The following is a 21,136-nucleotide window of genomic DNA, read 5'->3' on the forward strand; positions in this document are numbered from 1 at the left end:
TGGCCATTCCTCTCCAGTCGAGCTTCTTGAAGCCAGGAGTCACATCGGCGCACCAACCCCCTGCTCTGATTCACCGCTAGAGTCACACAGGTTTGGCTTGGTAGAGGGAAAAACATGTCTGACCTCTGACATCTGTTTCACCGGACAAAAACGTACTCCCTACATTTTCAGGGTTTGTTTCACATTTTCTTGCACAACGTTTAAGGGAGTTTGATTTTTTGGTTTAGACGCCCTTCAGAGACAGTGGCTTCATGTAGTCACCCTTAGGATATGATCATTGCTGAAACGAGTCCCTCCTGCACCTTGAACCTTGTGGAGAACTTCCTGAGTTTTATGACAAAGCTGTGCAATGTTTCTTTTCAGCAACAGCCACTGCAGCGTTCAACATCTGCTCACTACTGCTGCGGCTGCAGTTCAGGTCATTATCACAGGTTCCTCCTTTCAAAAGTTCGATGTATGATTTGTTCAAGACGTTTTTCAGCAACATGAAACATCTAACATTAAAACTATTGAAGTTATGAGTCAGAGAAGCTGAAGTGTTCATGACTAATACTTTGTTTTTACAATGAGGCGTCAAAATTGAATTCTTTATTAAATTTGTGCACACGTTATAACTGTTGTTACAGTAATATGTTTCTCAGTGTGGCTCCATCATCTTAATCATTAACCAATCTGTTTTGAACTTACACCATAGTTTTGAATCAGAAGCAAAAACACTTTTGTCATTTAAAAAAAAAAAAAAAGACTCTTCCACTGTCAACATCACCTGCTTCAGTCCTTTCTGTCTAACTCTGAATCCTAGATGTTAAAACTGTTAAGGGTGAGTGAACAGTACCGACGTTTGTGCGGTGCAAATGTAAGTGTGCAATTCAACTGAAGTGCAATAATAAACTATAAATACTCTGTCACCTGCCTATACCGAATCCTTCACTCATGAAGGCAGTTGGATAATGTAACTATAGTAATAAATGCTTTCCAAACATACAGGGCATATTGTGACTTGATAGAAATGGAAAATGGATCTGTGTATGGTTTAGAAGGGAGGAGACCCCAGGGAAGACTCAGGACACACTGGAGAGACTGTGTCTCCCGGCTGGTCTGGGAACGCCTTGGGATCCTCCTGGAAGAGCTGGAGGAAGTGTCTGGGGAAGTGTCTTTTTTTCAAGATCCACTCAATAAAAACTGCTTAAGAAAAAACACAAAATAGTAAATAAAGCAAAACAGCAGTGTAGCAGCTTGGGGGTGTTTTAGTCAGTCAGTGTTGTAGTTTATTATTGGTTTACAGTAACAGTCATCAGCACTCACAGTTTGTCACACAGAACCGTTAAAAATTTAACATATACAAACTTACATATAAAATCAGTGACTGAAGCTGTGCTGCTTTCTAAAATGATGTGAAGGGAGTGGCAGGGTGGAGAGGGCTTCAGGTGGATGTTATTGGTTCAAATAATCAATATTAAAACTGCACATTGTGAGAAAACATCTTGCAAGGTACACAGGAGAAATTTTTATCCAAAAGAGAGAAGAAAAAAGATTCCAGATTCACAGTTTTTGGATGATTACAGTGAAAATAACAGAGATAATCATTTGAATAATATGAGTCACATTGCACAAAACTGGGAAAAAGGAGCATCCAAGCTGGTAACTACCCCAGTTCCCGTATGTATGACTAAAATATTATCCTGTGTGTGAAGGCAACATATGAAAGAGTTGAGAGAAAAAGCTACAATAAAGATCTCTGCAAAGGTCACTCATCCTGCTGCTCTGAGTTTATTATGCTGAACAAAGTGGCTTCTTGTGAGTTACTGCTGATCTCTGCAGTGCATCGCTCCTTCCCATCAGGTCTGCGTTTCCTAAAGCAGGTCAACATGCACGGGGCTGTTTGAGGTCTCACTGGAAAGTCTCTGTGTCATGTTAATTCTCATTCTCACAGCAACGTGTTGCTGTAATGATGTGTTTTGTGTAACGTTTATGTGGATTTCCTTCGCTAGCACCTTTGAATTAAGAAGTACTGAGTTGAAGAGAACGTTATTGAGTGACTGGTTCTAATTATTATCAGGAAAAGTGGATTTTGTTTTGTTTTTGTTTTTTTCTCTCCAGTAAATAATGATATTTTCAAAGAATTTCAGGCTCAAAAAGGATGAATCCACTTTGTACTTTCATTCTTTTTTTTCTTTTTTAGCTAAGTTGAAACAGATCTATATGACACACTGCCTAATACTTATTATTGTCTCCCCACCACTGCAGTGTAAACATGAGAGTCAACAATGATCAGTCTGTAGTTTTTGATTCACATCATCTGAGCTCCGTGAGCCATGCATCACTGAAAGGAATGACATTTAATTGCTGCTGATTCAAAGCTGGATCTGCTGACATACAAACATATTTACAGCCTGAATCTAATGATTTCAAAGCCTCAGATGTACAAAGATATTGTGAAGACAACGTGTGTTTGGTGCTTTTCAGAGTTACATTGTGTTCGTGGTTCACGCTTCCTTTTGTTTTGACAGCAGAGATCAGCGTCTGTGAGGCGATCCATCATCTGATCGACACACACACACACACACACACACACACACACACACACACACACACACACACACACAAAAGCAGCAGGCAGTGAAGGTGTGCGATCAATAGCTTCTTTGTCCGTCCACCTTCATTCTGCCACCATCAACTGCTCCTCTGTCCTTCTATGTTCTCCCTTTTCCCACCTCCGCTTTCTTCTCTCCTGTAAAGAAAAAGAAATGTGGATCTGATTAGGAGACGAGAGAAAGTGAAACCAGATGTGTCCCCAGGACTGCCTGAAGAAAAAAAAAAACAGGAAGGTTGAGAGCAGAGAGCTCTGTGTTTTATTCTAAATTCAATTTTTCACATCTCCAATAGCATTGGGTTCCTCAGACAAAGATGATGGTGCTGCTTGATAAGACCGTATGATGCTTCCCTCTTGAAGCATGTCTTTTACTGTAATACTGACAACTTCACAGTAACTGACACTTTGATGAAAGTAAAAATAATAATAATAATAGTAATAAGACAAACTAGGCGGCCAAAAACGAAATCCCAGCTGTTGATGATATGTTGTGTAACCAGAGACAGCAGCTCACAGAGTGGGAGAGCTTCTTCAGCTCGGATCCATCTGTTTGTTTTCATCCACAGGTCCACCCTGGACAGGTCACCGGGTCACCACAGAGCAAACACAGAGACAACCTGACACCAGCTCCAGCTCACCTGCTTTAGGACGGTGGGAGGAAACGAGAGGGAACCTGTGGAGAACGTGCAAGCTTCACACGATCCTCACTGTGTCTGATTCTGGGGGAAAGTGGTGACCTCCAGGCCGCCACAATCCCGAAACATAACAATTAACATAACAAGTCACCTACGGAGCAGGTCTTTAGATTGTGGAGACAAATCAGTGCACTAACATACACTCACACACTCACACACACACACACCCACACACACCAAGTCCACACAGATAGCCTCAGAACCTGGAATTCATCCTCCATTTAATCTCAAACCGTCTCACTACTCTAATGTGTCATGTGCTCACTGCGTTCTTGTTTCAAGGTTTAAAGAACATTCCTGCTTTGTCCATTCTCAAAGGAGTCACCTTCAAGTGTCTTAAACAAGGTGAACGAGCGTGTTCTCTGCTCGGTTCATTTCCAGCAACGCGGCTACAAGTTTTTCACGTCACAAACATCACATTCAGTGGGTTTCCTTTTTCTTCGCATTTAACTCTTCCGGCTTATCTGGCAAATTATTTTCTTCTTCCTACATGGAATCTGATCAAAGTGTGCTGATGTGTGTTATTATTTTATCTATTCAAGCTACAGTTATTCTTAAAGTTTAGATTGATAATCATCCTTAATAAAAGACAAGGAATTTCTATTGAGAAAGTAAAGAGTAAAAAATATTGGAACGTGTTGAAACATGGAGTCAATATTTCAGCTGGCCCTGCTTTCTAGTGTGTGATTAAATTCCTCTATACTACTGTATCAACAGGATCTTAATGATATTAAATTACGTTCTTGCTAAAAGCTTTGAGGAGGACGACATGGGACTTCTACTGATCTCCTCTGCCTCTTGCCTCGCTCACAGGTTTTCTCTCAGGTGGGTTTCTCCAGTGTCCGTTTACACTACACACAATAGACCTCTGTTGTTTCTCCCTTCATTGCCCCCCCCCCCCTTCCATCCCTCAGGTATTCCCACCTCCCTCCAACACAGCACTCCTCCACCTCCGTCTTTCAGCACCTTTCGTCCCCCGCTCTGTTCCTCCACTGACTCTCATCTCGCTGTCCCTCAAAGACGAACGAGGTGAGAAGTCAGTTCACGGGGTTATTAAAATCATGTCAGCCGGCTCTGCAGGAGAGACTTCTCTGTTCAGAGGAGGCCTCTGAGGGAGTTCACAGTTTGAATGTTCACTACTGCAGACTGAAAAAGTGATTCATTTCAACAAGAAGCGATTCAACCAGAACAAACACACTCACTGACTAGTTTAGTCATGATGTGATCACCCTGAAACGCCACGACTGCATGGAAACACCCAGAAAGAGACACCAAAGACGCACTGATTCTGCACGAGGAAAACACCCATGAAAACATTCAGATCTCCAGATCTCTCACTCCTAAACTCATAAGAAGAAAAGTAAGCTTTTAAGAAGATTGTGTTGAAGTTGTTTTGCATATCTTTGCTTTTTGGCATCTGTATATTTGTAGATGAAAAAATCTACAGAAATAAAAAAAAATAAAAATCCTTTATTAAGGATAACAGTCTGACTAATCTTATATTTTTTATCACTTCTAAAAGTCTTTCTTTGTTCTTGACTGCTGCTGAGCTAAATCTGGGATCCCTTCACTCACTCTGTGCTGTATATAGGCTACTCCCTGAATAGTAACTGAACTGGGTTAGTTCTTCCCGGGCTTGATCCACTACGCTGTGGTTTCAGAGGACCCGAATCCCACAGGGACAGAGTGCCTACTTCCATTTAAAGACGGTCCCCTGCGAGGAAAACTGCTGAAGTGACTAAAAATACAGAGCAGAGTGTTTGGCACAGAGTGCCAGGCCGTTTGTTTCACCTCTGTTTTTGCTCAGCAGCGCTGCACAACTTGCATTTGGTAATTAAAAAGGTTTTGAATGAAAAACGTGCCAAATCACAATCACAAACCTCATTCATCCATCATTGCTAACCTTACCTTCTATCGTCATATCTGTAAGTCCCAAAGTCTTTTTCAGACTGAGCACATGGGGGTGAGAGTCACTGGAAAGCAGCGCGAACCGTCCGGTCACTCAGCGGCTGGGTGGGACGGAAGTTGTCCCCCAGCATGCCATCATTCCCCTCTGGCAGCTCTGCCCCTTTGACGTGCGACCGTAGCCGCCGAAACTCTTCGATCTGCAGAAACAGAAGAGGAAAGAGTCAACATGAAGACACGGGATCCTCTGAGGAGGTCAAAGAGCTCTGAGGAGGCCTTTTCATACAATCAGCCCATAGTGTGGAGTAATGTTCTTTATTACTGGAGGAATTAATTTGTCCATTAATGCTTTGCAATGTATGCTCAGATGTAAACGACATTCTAAAAAGAGAATTGGAGTATTGTATTTATAGCAATGCTTTTGCATAATAGGAACAAAAAGTTATCGAATCATATTAGAGGACATATTATTATAAGAACCCAGAACCCGTTAGCTCTCCAAATACTTGCTTCGCTATGCGAGTTTCTTTAATAAAATTACAAGTGCTGAGAAAGAAAAACATAACTTATGAAAAATAAAACAAAACTGGGCCTCATGTGGAGTCGTGTGTTTTTACTACAGAGTAAAGCTTTACGTTGATATAGAGACTCATTTTTCTCATGATTTTTAGTTCTCAAGCGTCAGGGCAGATGGAAAAATTACATTTACTCATCACTAAACTTCACGTTATGACAGATGTGGTTTTATACAAGAAACAGGCAACAATGACAAGGATGTAAAACTTGACTTCCTGCTCATGTGTAAATGCAGACACTACAGATGTTATCGCTTCTTCACACAAGTACAGTAGCGTATAGAGTCCGGCCACGCCGGCCAAAACAAACCGAACAGTTCCTGTGTCGACTTTGAGTGATGGAGGATTTATGGCACAATGTCAAAGTGCAGAGCCGGTCGGCATAGCAACTGTTGTTTGGCATTTGTGAGGCACATATTCACTGTGTGCGCACGCGCGCACACACACACACACACACACACACACACACACACACACACACGCACTTTCAGTCTTGCACAGTCAGTTGTAGCCGGATGTTTGAGTGTGTATTCAAGGTGAGCAGGACCTGCTGATTTAACACTTCTGCTGACTGCAGACACAGTGAAATCAGATTGCAGAAAATAAGAAAAAAAAAAAAGCTCTGCAGTTCTCAGGAGCGGCATTCAGCATCATTTTTCAGTCATTTGACATAAGGACGCCTATTTGTGTCTTGAAGTTGGTTTTTTATTGGAAGAATCACATAGTCTGACTTTAAACTACATCTTGCTGTAGGTGGGAAGCAGACTTCGACTCTGGAGCATAAATTGTAAATCTGAATGAGGGTCTCTAATCTTGTTTATTAAGGATCAAGCCACGGGGAGAAGCATGGAACATTCATATATTTTGCCGGTCATTGTCTGAATATCGGTGATGGACAGTGTGACACTGTATTGCCACATGGTGAGTGTTTTCCAATCAGTTTTGAAAAAAAGCACTGTTTGCACATAATTGTACAAACAGTGCCCAACGCTTAAATAAGTGCTGTATAAACATGGATGAGATATTGCAGACATTTACGGGCTTCTGCTTTCTGCTTTTTACGGTTAGATTATTTACAGATCCTGTCCAAACCAGCTGTGATGGGCACTATAGAACAATTATATTACTGAAAGTTACATAATCTTCATGTTTAGTTAATATTAATGCACTTTATTGCTATTAGCCATGTCCATGTTTTATTGTTATGTCTCAGAGAAATTAATCTTAATTAGTAAATTAAATTAAATCTTATATTTTCAATCAGGTTTGAGATTTCAGGATTTTTAAAAGGGCCATGGTCGTTTTGAGAGAAATTAAAATTGTTCACGGCAGTCATCTCGGACTTAAATGTATTTCAGTTTCCAGATCAAGGTAGAGTTCGGTGTTAGTGGGTGAGTAAAACGAGCTTCCAAATGCTAAAAGAAATTCATTAAAAAAAAAAGCTGGGAAGCAATATATCTCAAAAAGATCTGAAATGAATCATTTTAATGTGATGAAAACAATACAAGTGTTGTAAATATACCTACACACACACACACACACACACACACACACACACACACACACACACACACACACACACACACACACACACACACACACACACACACACACACACACCAGTGGTGATTCAGCTGCCCTGTAAGGCGCTCGTCCTTGAGGCTCAGCGTCTTTCCCAAGGACACTTCAGCACATGAGCATGAGCGAGTGCCACCGGCCACCTGGGCCACAGATTATTTGTCCTCGCCTGACTGTTCCAACAAACCCAGCACAAGGGCGGATCGTTTAAGACAAGAAAAAGTGCAAGTAGCCCACATATTTTCTCCCACAGGATCTGTGGGTAGGATTATAACTGCTGGGGTCAAAGTGCACGCAATTACAACGAGAAGGAGATTGCACACATCTGAAGAGTTTCTGCTCTATTTTCCTAAATAACCTCAACTTTCGCCATGATGGTTTTTGAGTTTTATGGATATTATTATTTCAAATGAATGTAAAATATCATCACAGAATATTTTTTTTCCTTTAAGATATGGGTGTGAATGTCAAACAGACGCCAACGTCAACTTTTACATCCAGCTGCTTGAGGAGAGTTTCAATCTATAAAAAGCAGTGCATCAGACGCATTGATTGGACGTGGGCGTAACGGCCTCCTGCTCCACGGTGAATATCAGGGAGCTGGAAGCTTTCTGACTGTATGTATCACCAGGATATGGGCTGCACCGTTTAAACATGAACAGATGTCATTTACCTTCTGCTTCACATTAAAGGCTTTTCTCAAAGATTTGCTATAAAATGCGATCACTCTATTCCAGAGAATTCTTTTTTCAGCCAACACAGAGGCATTCAAATGAAACCTGGTCTTTGAGGGCCGCTGACCTGCATATTTTATATGTCTCTCCACTTCAGAACACATGAACACAATGAATATTTCACCACCAAACCCTGCGGGAAGTCTGGTAATCACAATCAGACATGTTGGAGAAGGGGAACGTTAAAAAAACACCACATTTAGTCACTTTCTTTCTCAATCTGATTGAGAGATCTGATAGAATTGTTTACATGAACACTGCATAAAGTGATTACATTACTGTGTAAAAGCTTATATTATACCATAAATATCATCATATTCAATCAGTATAGCAATCCCATGATGCTTTGTACTGTGATATACACTGTAAAAAAAAATGTTGCTTTTACAGGAAAACGCTGGCAGCTGTGGTTACCAGAGATTTCCTGTAAAATATACAGCAGCACAGTAGATAACTTTCCAGACAAAATATGTAAATTGATTTACAGGAAATGAAATCACGCCTGAATTAACATTAAAAAACTGTTAATTTTGCAGTACATAACTGGTATTTGTTTCCAGTGGAACTGGATTACAGTGAAAACATAAACCTGTTTATAACATTTCTAATAATCTCCTGTCAAAATTACAGTCTATCTCAGCAATAAACACAACAGTAACCGTATGATATGTTACAGTACTTCAGAAATTAGTGAATGAGTATTCATTCATTTCCCAAGCAACTTTTTTCAGGATCACAGGATGAGCCAACCCGAGCTACTTCAGGCAAAGGCCACGACCCCCAACCGGTATTTGAACCTGGGACCTTCTTGGTGTGAGGCAAGAGCACTAACCACTGCGCTACCATGCAGCCTGTCACTATTTCAGCTCGCTGTTTTAGGATACTCTCATGCATTGTACGCGCTCCCCTTGCGCTCCAAACAGTCAATCGATAACATTAAATAACAACGGCTGATATTATGTCATTGTGAAATATCGGCTTTCTTTAAATCAGCAATATGTGGACCACTTTTTGATCATGCTTTTTCTGTAGAGATGACAGTGTATATCTTGCTGAATGATGAATGGTTTTCTCCTGTAAATATAAATGTACACATCAGTGGAATCTGTGATTAATACTGCAGATTTTAAGCTCATAATCCACTTTTGTCTTTATGGTATTTTCTCATAAATTTTACAATTGTTTGAAGAAATCACAGTGAAATATTGTTTTTTTTTTTTTTTTTTTTTTTTTTTTTTACGTATTTCACCCATAAAATTACAGTTGTGCACTGTTTCTTGAATTACAGAAATTCAGTGTATTTACTACGGTGATACACAATTTTTGAATTGACGGTGCTTTGCTGTTGCTTTTTGACAGTTTTTACTGTATTTTTTACAGTGTAGGTCATTTTTAATAGTAGTGGAGATGGACTTGTGAGCTCAACTAATGAAGCGTGTATATTTTTAAAGTGAAAAGTCGTTCTTGTCCACTCTGATCATTGAGAGATGAGCATCTCACTCCTTTTCGTGGCAGCATTTCTCCAATCAGATCAGGATTTCACTTGGAAAGGGGCTGAATGGATTGCATAGAAATGTTCATATTACGTGATTTTAATTGGATTAATTTTTTCTTTTTAAATTTTTATATGAAACAACCCTAATTGTCAAATTTCTATTAATAATAAAAGAAATCCTTTTAATAACTTGAAATGTTTAGCAATACCAAACCATTTCATTCATTTTTTATGTCGTCCACATTGTCAACCAGAGAAAAAAAGTTAATCTGTTATTGTTTGAAAACAGGTCAAACGAAAATGTATTCCTGAAAGAAGTCATCCTCAGGGCTTACTATTATAAATCATGACTATTTCTTACCTGTAGCTGCGAGATAGTGAGAGGGTAGCGGTACAGAATCCAGGTCACATTCTCACTGCAAGGCGGCGTGGTCAGCGAGCCTTCATACACCCAGTAGTCTCTCAGTAACGGGTCTGAAGACACGATGATCACAAAACATTATCAAACACCAAACAGGAATATCGGAAGAGTTTCCATCTCAGTCTAAAAGTCATGGCTGTTCCCTTTATCTGCAACTGTATTGTGATCTGATAATACGCAAAGTGGAATCAGACCATTTTCTACCTACCAGGCAGCAGAGTGTTGGGGTTGAAACAGGGAATTATCTTGTTCTTGCCCTGATAAAAATGCAGCAACACACACATTTAGTCAATTCATCCATCATCTGGAAATCATGTCTTGTGTTCTGAGCTTGGAGGTTGAAGGTTTTGCTCTCACCTTGTATTGCAGGTCTTGTAGAACTTCAGTGATGGCCTTCAGACCCAGATGCTCCTTACCAACCTGAGGAAAACAGAGAAAGTATTTTTAGGTTTCGAGAGGTATTTTTCAGATTATATATTGATTGATTACAAATCTCGATCACAAAGAGCAATCCTTTGTGGGAAAGATCCTTCTGAACACTTTCCAACAAATGACTAATCAAGCTTCCCGTACTTTGTGTTGACGGTGAACTTCTGCTAAAGTTGCACTATTGTCTTTGTTTCACTCATAATCTACAGTTTAGTTGCTATCTGCATTACAGGATGTAAACAGGAAAGAGAAACAAGACACGCTACTGAAAACAGGACATGTGAAGCAGACAGAGTTATGAAATCAAGCCTGAAGTTACCAGAAAAATGAGACAAAAAGCCAAAGTTTTGTCACCTGGGTGTGTTTTCCTCAGCTGGTATGACTCAGATCTCATCAGTACCGAGACATTTCTCTGAGGTATGATCGAAACAAACAGCATAAAACTAAAACATTCAAGAGGATTCCCAGTAGGGAAAACTGACGATCTCCGTTTTTAAAGCCGTCAGAGGAATTTCACAGGAATGTATCAAACTGCATTTTCCGGTAAGTCTCATAATGAGTCACACAGGTTGGTTCGAGATAATCAGGAATTAACCTGTTCATTCATTTTTTTAAAAAACAACTTACACAATGAGAGGAAGGAAAAACCATACAAAGGTTGATAAGGTGCTGAAAAAGTCAGCAGCGTTAAGCATGCGGGCCATGAAGGAAACAGTACAGAGACCATCAACGTATCACTGTTGAGGTCAAGTAAACTGAAAATATCTGTCAAACGTATCAGATGTGGCTACTTTTCCAGGTTTTTGTGGATGCCCACCTGCACAAAAAGGGCTATTATGAGGACGCCGTTCTTCTTGCCCAGAGCGTCCTCCAGCGTGTTGAAGAGCGTGCTGTTCCAGTGGATCAGGTGGAGCTGCACTCACAGAAACAAAGAGCACAAGCTGGGCTTGAGAGGCCATTGTTGTTAACAGGTGTTAGGGAGCACGAGTAAGTCAGAGAGCAAGGAACCAACAGCTGGTCGTGACTGAGGAGTTTCTAAAAAAAAAAAAAAAAAAAAAAAAAAAAAAAGGCACTTACGATCCAAAGAGATGAGAGAACAGCTTTTTTAAACCTTTAAAAATTTTGCTCTTGTTCAGGATTTCTAAAAGGACATTTTGTCAAATGCTGACTTTTTCTAAAATGCTCTCAAATGTCTTTGCACAAAAAACAAAGAAAACCATGCAGAGTTATTAAAAAATTGTGCCAGTCATTTTACTGGTTCAGCTGTGTGTGGCCCTTAAACCAAAATGAGTGAGAATGTTATCATGAAACTATTTTCCTGCACACAGCTGCAAATCCTAAACTATTTAAAGAAGGGCAAGTTACATTTCCAGCAGTCTAAATGCATGAGCACTATGTGCTTTATGCCTTTCAGATGAAATGAGGTGACGCACATGATCGTGACCTTTTTTCTTTTCCTTTATGTGGGTGTATGAGTTTACAATATCTACCTCCATGGGAAACGCCTTGAAGTTAACAGTGTGCTCTGATCCTCTCTGGTTTTCTTTTCCCCAGTGGAATCGAACCTCGTGAAGCTCGTACTCATGATCGCTGGGCAACGGACCACCAGTGACCACTGGCAGCATCACAGGAAATAGTTGGGAAGCACACACAGAAAGCAAAAGATGGAGTAAACACAGCGAAAGAGACAATAAGACGGGATTCGCTGGGTCGATGCTTTCCACACCCGTCCTCTTATCTCTGCACATCTTAAGTCAACAGGTTGGATGTCTGCCGGGAGTCACCTGACTTGGACTTGAGAAGGATGCGCACAGTGTGTCCATCGTTGATCACCTCGCAGTCCCGACACACCACGTAGTTTGGGGACAAGCCCACATCCAGGAGCGAAGGGTCGTACTGGGCCTCCCTGGAGTTCAGATTGATGGGGGACTGGTACTCCCCATTGGCTGCTGGGAAGTGGAGTCCCCACTCTACACCTGGACGTCGAAACAGGCACACAGGTTACAGGAGGCAGATTTTCAAGCCAAGGCTGTAAAATTCAAGGCCACTGCACACAGCAGGCGTTAGGATAAGCACATATTGTACGTAAATAAAATTGAATAAGCTTCATAGTGAAGGAAATCTGTAACTAATTCTGTCCGCAGCAGCAACATTTTCAGTCAAAATGTTTTGAAATACTTTCATCATTTAATCTTTAATAAACCTGCAACCTTATAAAAACCAATCATGCAAGAACCTTACAATAACCTAATAATTTGGGTCATTATATCTGTATTAAAACTGATAATGAAATAACTTAAGAATGGTTTAATAAAATAGCCAAACTTTGACGCTATGATTGAGAGAGAATGAATATAAAGACCATCCCATCCACTATTTTATAAATAAACTATAAAAAAAAACTGAAAAAGAGGCTTCTATTTAAATGAAATGCAGCCTTATTGATGTAGTAATACATTAACTGCTGTGGATATTAAACTTTGAAAGGACTTTTTCAAAATGTTTCTTCAATCATAAAATAGCACAATGCATAGTGTGTTGACTTCTCAACAAACGGCGCCTCATTACAGTTGATGTAAGCTGAAAATAAATGCAAGCTGATGTCACTTCACTGAAGTAGTGGAAACAGTGCGAGGAGCTGCTGTTATAGGAGCGTAAAGAAAACTTTGGTTTTAATGACACAATAAAACTGGACTGGCTGTAATTGCCTTGCAGTCTTTTCCTCCCTTTTCCATCTGTTCATCTCATGCCTGTGGAAAAGCGTGTGAACGGGGCTTCTTGCCTGATACAGACAATGAGAGCGTTGCTGCCTGCATGGAAAAGAGTTTAAAGCACTTTCAACTTCAAGCAGGTTGTGGTTGCAGAAAGAGGGTCAGTCAGTCCAAACTGGGACGAGTGATTTTTATGTTCGCATGTGTGACAAACACTAACAGGATATATTCAAAGACAGAAACATTGTTATAAACTCACGTTTTTCTCTACTGGCAGAGAGCAAAAGAATATTATGACTGAAAGTCCAGATTCAGCCAGCTTTCAGCTGAAGCCATTTGTTTTTTAAGAGATGTGCGTTGTCTAAATCATTCCTGAAAAGAGGGGAGAAACTTGCTTCTGGAAAAATCCAGTACACTCCAGTGCCTCCAGAAAATGAACCCAGCTCCTCACAGTTCTTCGCACTGGCAGACTATTCACTCCGTACCAAAGAGGGCTGGGAGGGGAGGGCATCACATTCCCTCTTTCCTCAGCAACTAAAACCTTGACAACAGTTTACTAAAAGCTGTGAGTGTCGCTGCAGCTAGAGAGCCGAGAACTGAGCCTACATGCTTGAAGGGGTGAGGACGTTAGGTTTGGTTGGTTTGGTAGACCACGAGCAGGATTTCTTTGAACTGATTTCACAATTGTCTTTGGCTGTGTTGTTTCATTTATCTTGTTTAAGTTTTCGATTTCTCAAGTCGTTGCAGCATCATGACAAAAGAACTCCAAAAAACAACTGACATTTTGGATTTAAGCTTAACCTCCTGGTGCACCGCTGTTAACATGTCAAGGTGATGAACAATGGAAGTGTAAACTCTTGATGACTCTTGAAACATGATCTATAACTTGATTTCATCTAAAAAAGGTCGTTGGTAGTGTTCCCGATCGATAGTTAATTCATCGAATGATGTTATACGGAGCGCAAAAATGTATCTGCTTCAGCGACCTTGTAGCTATTCTCACATTTGAAGGTGATATTTCCCGGTACAGTTGCAGTTATCTCCACAGCCTGATGTAAATTCTCATTTTTATGTGTCATCTTCGCATCCCCTTTCTTGAATGGTAGAAAGCCAGCTGAGAATTCCACACTCTTTCCTTTCGTTTCCAGTCTTTTTAGCAGAGATCACCAGGCGATCGGACTTGATTCAAACAAATGGTTTGTCATCAGATTCAGCAGAAGCCTGAACCAGATCATCCATTTGAAGCAGAAAGGGACTGAAGCAGGGAGACGATCAAGAAAACAGTCATCGTGCATTCCTCAGAGCACAGATCGTGTCAGTGTCCAGTGTTTGTGTCACATCACAAAAACTCCATTATGAAGTCTCTTAAAATATAGCATGACTGTGAAAATCCAGACCTTCATGCAGAACATGCAGAGATATTGTTAGTGATATGACTGCTTTATAGGTGTCAAATGGTCTCTGTTTGTATTACTGATATTTAATAATTGCAGTATCCTTTGTGTTTAAAGTTTACTCCCCTGTAACTGAAGGATTATAATACCGAAGCCATCTATATGTCAAGTGTCCTGAATGACAGCATCTTTTCTCATTTGTGAACATTTGAACGTCAAAAGAGCCAATTTAATCATATCTGACAGATTTGACTGTATCAATCACGTCAGTTTACTATGAGACTGACTTTAAGAAAAGAGGTTCTCATAGGACACGTACAGCATTAGCAAGCCGTACATTAGCTCTGTAGCGATGCATACAATGAGTTTAATGTCCTTTATTTTACTTACAGGAAGAAATTTACAGTTCAACATGACAGTACATCCCTCGATGCTCGGTAAAGGCAGAAATAGCAGAGAGAAAGAATAAAACATCACAACTCATCACCACACCGCTCTTATCTCAATGTGTAAATCATCTCGAAGAGTTGATGAAAGCATGCAAGTAGAAACGAAAGGCCGCGTTCCTTTCCGTCACCCTGCAGAGAAAAGCTTAGTTCGATTCAAACAGTTGGCTTCAGGTGATCCTTAACCACAAGCGATGATAGGTGTCATATTTCCAGACTTGTTTAAGTCAAAATGCAACAACTGGCTTCATGGTGAGTTTAAAGGGCGTCTTCGCCACACAAAAGCTCATCTTACCATTCACCGGGAGAACCACTAATCCTGGGGACACTGTTTTCAGTGGCTTTGTTAGATCTGCGTTCATGACAGAACAAATAGTTTGAAGACAGACGTGGAGGATGAAACATCAAGCTTTTCCATTTGACTTCCTCTGCCGACCTCTTTGTTTGGCCTTTTAATGCTTTCATTTTGAGGACGGCGGCTCACAAAGTGGCTTTGTCACGTTGTCCTTCAACGACTAAAAGTTCATGATCACACACATTATCTATAAAGATTTCATATATAAAAGTTATTAACAGTACAATTTAAAAAATAACCAATAAAATGTTATGTATTGAAAGTAAATAATCCAACCATATTCATGAACTATAAATTAATTCTGTTATTTTTATTTTCCCACATCAGCAACATGCACCAGTGCCTTCATGAAGAAAGACCATGTAATTTGAACTAATACCACCATCATGTCTGATTATGTACACATTCATCGACTTTTTCATATTATCATATGAAGATTTGTTTCTCTTTTGTTTTTCTGTGTTGCGAAGCAATCTGTAAGAGAGAAGACTATCATGTGCAATTTAACATGTTTGTCTTGTTGTAAATAATTTCCTACAGTCTATTGACACAAACACGGGATTTAATTAGAGTTGATAACAACACTGTAAACCAGCACAGACTCACTCAATGCGAGTGAAGTTTAGGATTCAGAGTCATCTGGACCCTCCCCCATTATCATTATTGCATCCTTGAACAAGCTGATGAAGACCAGCCTACCTTCCTCGTAGCCCCAGTCCAGCTCATCTTTCCCCGGGATATAATCCCCCGACTCCTCATTCACGTTGTCGGCCATGGTGTGTGTCAGCCTGCTCTCTGCGGGTACAAAGAGGTCTGTCCTCTGGGTGGACTCAGTCCCTCAGACACAAAATAAAGTTACTGCAGTCTGCTGAATAGATTTCTCGACTGAAAAACTCCTCTCCTTTTTACCTTATATATATATATTTTCCCCTTCTTTCTGTCTTTTTACCCTCCTAACTTTTCTCTAGCTCTTATCCTTTTAAAGCAACTAAGTGATGTGTCAGCTGCCCACACAACCTCTCTCTTTCTCCTTTCTGTTGCTCCACCTCTCTCTCTCTCCGTCTCTCTCTCTCTCTCTCTCTCTCGCTCTACTGTTATCTCTCCTCCTCTTCCTTTCCTTCTTCCTTTCTTTCTCATTTTTATTTTTTCTGCAGACCGCAGGTGTGTTCCCTCACTCTGGTTTTATCCCACGTATAATAACAGATCATTGTTTCTCTTCCACCACTCATCCATCTGGGCTCTCTGTGTTTCTCAGCGTAAACTGGATAGTGGATCAGATTTAATGTTTTTTATTTGTATAATAAGGTTAATGTCAGTCAATTGCAATTTGAATTGTGTGTTTTGTTCTATGAACTGCTCTGCTGTGTTGGGTAACTCGGAGGTGCTGTTGTGTTTGTGTGTGTTGGACTGAGAGCAGGAAGGCCATGCTGGTGTTTGTGCTGGAGGCCACAGATCCACCCCTGGGTGAAGGAAACAGCAGTGGTTGAGAAAATAGGCAGAGAGCAGCGGGACGGAGGAAGTGAAAGGCCAAACTGTTCTCAAACCTTGATGATTTCAAGATGGACACGGGGGGGGGGGGGGGGGGGGGGAGACGACATCAACCATTAAGCACACACGTTCATGAGCAGAGTCACTTCCAGTGCTAAACACCACAGTTCAGCCCAAACTTTTACATTTCACAAAATTATTGCTCGAACTGGATGATGGATGGTGAACAGTCATCCATGTTGCGCCTTCTTATTAACTTTTCTTCACTACAGTGATCCCTTTGCACAGGTACATTTTTCTAACCTTGGCCTGAGCGCCAGGGATTCATGAATTATTATATACTTTTATTGCTAAACATAGCTAACGCAGCTGCGACCTTACATACAAACAGTAAGTTGCTGTGGGTTTTTATTGTCCGCTTTTGATGGGTTGTGTAATGGCATACTGTGATGATTTAAAATGTTGAGATAGGTAAACTGAAAAACTTAATATTTATTTAACATCTTCTGAAGTTGTGCTTTAATCAGATTTATATTTGAAGTTTAATGCTAAAACTGCTAGTGAAGGCAGCATAAAATAACTAATCCTCAATAATTATGATGATATACATAACAGCCAAATGCAGACTTTGATACTTTTAGTTTGAAAATATGTATTGGGTTGAACTGGGTAGAAAAATAAAAGAGAAATAAAAGCTAAATTATTGTAAAAGTGCCTGAATGGTAAATGTCTTTTAAATATTTAGACTGTATAAAGAAATTCATATAACAGGGACAAATATTCTGCCTCCTTGTCCCGGCCAGGCTGATCCTTCTTGATTTTCTTTTCTTTCTTAATCTATATCCTCCAGGCTGCCCGTGTTAATTGCCCTACATTCTTTATCAGGAAACTGTCCTCAGAGCCATCTAAATGAAGGCAAGCTCCCTAGTTTCCACAATAGATCCAGAAACAGAACCTGTAATCTCTTTCTGCCAGTGGTCCACTCTGGCACCGTGGCCAGGATCTGTGACAGGGAAATGTTGTGGGCCCCCTGGTGACCCTCATACTCTCTTCTTTCATAATCACACCACTGGCTACTCTTTTATTCTTTTTGAAAAATTCATTGGGTTAGGGTTAGGGTTAGACATTGTGCCACTACTGTTGGAATTTTGTAACAAAGCCTTCAAGGATGATGATTAGCCGTATGTTATATAAAACTTTTCAATACCTCAGAAAAAAAAAATACCTGGATGTGTCTGTCATGAAACTTCAATTAAAGGCTGAATCCTATTTATCCTAAATAGATTTAGCACTTTAATTCCACTTACATCCACTTTCTGAAAGTGTATTTTACTAAAATGAAAGTTTTTATCGTTAACTTTCAGGCTTTCTCCTGTGAAATAAAAGGAAAATATTTTGCTGACAAAAGGCATCCTGCTGCACTACTCACTTTAACAACTGCTGCTTTAATCTGTCCCTATACCTTTGACCTTTGACCCTGGTTTTTGCATAACCCTGACCACAGTCTGACCTTAAAACATGTCTTCACCTCAAAATGTATTGATTTCCCTCATTCAGACACTATTCTTGTCCCATGAGTTGGAATGCAACCAGGTTTAGCTCCCCATCAGGATGAATGTCACTGGACACACGTCATTTCCAAAATGCAGCTCACTGCTTCCCCCTACAGGAAACAAAAGGCCACTGCAACTCAGCTTCAGCTGAGGCTTATGGTCAGTCGTTGTTTCTTTTTAACTCTTCACTGCCCCATATGTCCTCCGAGAGTATTTTCCCATCTTATCATTCTTTTTGTTCATCGTTATTCTGTCTGTTTGTAACATTTTAATACAAAAAGCAGTTTTTCTAACTGAACGAGACTCTAAATTGAGACACCGTAATGTGATTTGCAACATAAAGACAGATTATTTCTTCTTTCTTTTTTTTTCCTTTTTTTGCAACCACATCATTTAATGGTGTTTAGCTCCTTTAATTTGATCCTACTATTAAAAAATGGCTTAAAGAACTAAATTAATTGAGCATCACTGCATAATTCCTATCTCCTGGTGCATATTCATTAACTCTAACTCAGGTATTGCTGTTACTGCTGCTGTAAACCCACCAGGGGAGCATTATTTTGATTACCAGCACAGTTCAGATGTGAGATCAATGCATGCAATGGCTGGATGGTGTCCAATTTGTAGGCTGCTGTCACCATGACGACTCACTAAAGAAGATGAAGAGCCACTACGGAAATATAAGTCAAAGAAGCGCTTCACACGTTGTCTGTCAGCATCATCAAATGAAAATGGAGATGACATGATGAAACCGTATCAGTGAAACAATCATTTGGTGCAAGAAAAACACAATAAAATGTGTCATTGGGAGTGAATGGAATGAAAAATGAGTCATCTCTGACCTACTCAGATGGATTTGACACATGTTAATGAAATGACCGTGCCCACCCTCACACACTCACCTCGCCCAGGGAGGCTTTCTGACACAGCCAATCCACCTGCATACTTCTCAGGCTTGTATCAAAGCCACAACTCCTCTGTGCAGCAGCTGAGTCACACACACACTTCTTTTCAAAACCTTCTTCTCGTGGTTAAGACGTTGCACCATCTAAGTCTGGTTCAAGGATTAGGTCGTATGACTGCTTCGCTTTTTACACATTGTTTCCACTCGTAATTAGTATTACAGAGTTAAAACCCATCTGAAATTCATACGCAGGTGGTGTAGAGGTTGACACGCACTGAGTTCATTCAATCTCTAGAAAATATCTAAATTGCAAAGCTGAATACAAAAATGATGCATTCATTTAAAGATTTTGCATATTGTTGCATGGAAATTCTCAGCTTGTGTGACAATGAAGCTTAACACTTCTTTTTGCTTTATACATAAAGTTCCATCAATCCACACTTCAATGCCACTTAAATCCTTTTCAGGGAAGCAAGGCATATGAGCCAATCTCAGCTAACTCTGGGTGGAGGCGGGGTGCACACTGAACGGGCCACAGTCCATCACAGCAATGAAAATTTGATTATCATGATTTAAGGAACTTGAAAGCATGTGCTCATTTGTCCAAGAAAAAGAAATCACAAAGCAAAGGAATCAGGTCAACTGAACTTCATTACATTTCATGGATGAAGGGACTATGATCTATCCAAATGGATTCATTACTTCAATGACCCCCCCCCCCCCCATCTTTTACATTTGTATGGAATGCTGCTAAGACTATGTAATTGAACTCCATTAAAAAAAAGAGAGAAAATACATGTACTCGATAAACATCAGTACACAAGTAGAATGTTTGTTTTTGTTGGATGAGAATCTTTAATGATTTTGACGTAATAATTCCCGATACGGGACTTTCATGGGGTTCCTTTCTCTTGTCCAAATTCTGGGTTTGTGGTCAGAGTGTTTGTGCATAAGGACTGGTTTTGGCATGTCACATAACAAACCTGAATACTGCAATGTATAGTGTACGTTTATGATCATGTTTGTACAGCTGTTCCTAGTTGTTTCTGACTCACTCAGCCTTTATGATCTTTACCCACTGAGAGTATTCAAACATCGGGATGAGTTGACACTATATCCTAGTTTCTATCAAAGTACTGTATGCAATTCTCTTAGATCTGTGAAAAAACTTTGAATATTCAAACACACATTTATTGTGTATTTACACAGACTTAAAAAAGTGTTTTGCTGAATCATTATCAGTAGTCAAAGAAAGGTTTTTTTGGACTAATTCATTACTAACCTGGCCTTTCTGTGTGGAGTTTTCATGTTCTCCCTGTGTGTGTGTGCTGGCTTCCTCCAGGTAATCTGGTTTGATCCCAAAAACATTAATGTGAGATTAGATGGTGATCTTGAATGGCCCCTAGGTGTGAATATGAGTGCGTGTGGTTGTCTGTCTCTGTGTTTACCCTGTGATGGACTGGTGACTTGTCTATGGTGTAATCCTGCTGTGATTGGCTGGACTACCCTGAACAGGATAAAGTCGTACAGAAGATAGATAGATTTATGGTGAACTTTCCATAGTTAGTCCATAGTTAGTACCAATCCTAATTATTTTACAATCTGATCTCATAACAACAAATATAAGAGTAATGGGGCATTTTTGTTTATTTAATCTAAGAATTTCATTTTTCTGGAATAACATCATATGACATAATATAACAATCATAAATCTGCTTGAAAAAGAAAGAAAAGTTAAAAAAATACTACTGAAACGGTTAGTTAAAAACTAGAACAACTATTTTCTTGCCTGTCAGTCATGATGTGCTCTCTAAAGTTTTCCTGTGGGCCGTGAACGCATCACTCGGTAGCGTGGCGAGG

General features: G+C 40.0%; 1 protein-coding gene across 2 annotated transcripts; it reads right to left on the reverse strand.

Annotated features, from left to right (window-relative positions):
• Positions 1 to 1,245: 1,245 nt before the first annotated feature.
• On the reverse strand, positions 1,246 to 16,353 carry ca8 (carbonic anhydrase VIII). 2 transcript variants are annotated; one of them, XM_030115626.1, is made up of 9 exons: positions 16,031 to 16,353; positions 12,210 to 12,395; positions 11,916 to 12,040; positions 11,243 to 11,338; positions 10,354 to 10,416; positions 10,205 to 10,253; positions 9,937 to 10,049; positions 5,197 to 5,393; positions 1,246 to 2,731 (listed from the first exon to the last, which is right to left on the reverse strand). In XM_030115626.1, exons 1-8 carry the CDS (start codon positions 16,104 to 16,106, stop codon positions 5,259 to 5,261), a joined length of 843 nt encoding a protein of 280 aa, XP_029971486.1. In that variant the 5' UTR covers positions 16,107 to 16,353; the 3' UTR covers positions 1,246 to 2,731; positions 5,197 to 5,258. The 2 variants fall into 2 exon arrangements, with proteins under 2 accessions (XP_029971486.1, XP_029971485.1); XM_030115625.1 differs by having other exon boundaries at positions 12,210 to 12,401; positions 16,031 to 16,352.
• Between the last annotated feature and the right edge of the window lie 4,783 nt (positions 16,354 to 21,136).

This window comes from Salarias fasciatus, chromosome 18, assembly GCF_902148845.1.
Source record: "Salarias fasciatus chromosome 18, fSalaFa1.1, whole genome shotgun sequence".
Classification (NCBI taxonomy): domain Eukaryota; kingdom Metazoa; phylum Chordata; class Actinopteri; order Blenniiformes; family Blenniidae; genus Salarias; species Salarias fasciatus.

Coding starts and splice junctions, on each gene's coding strand:
- ca8 (XM_030115625.1), bottom strand. CDS start 16,106: ATGGCCGACAACGTGAATGAGGAGTCGGGGGATTATATCCCGGGGAAA. Junction 12,041..12,209: donor CCTTCTCAAGTCCAAGTCAG/GTGACTCCCGGC, acceptor TGATGCTGCCAG/TGGTCACTGGTGGTCCGTTG. Junction 11,339..11,915: donor TCAAGGCGTTTCCCATGGAG/GTAGATATTGTA, acceptor CTGTGAGTGCAG/CTCCACCTGATCCACTGGAA.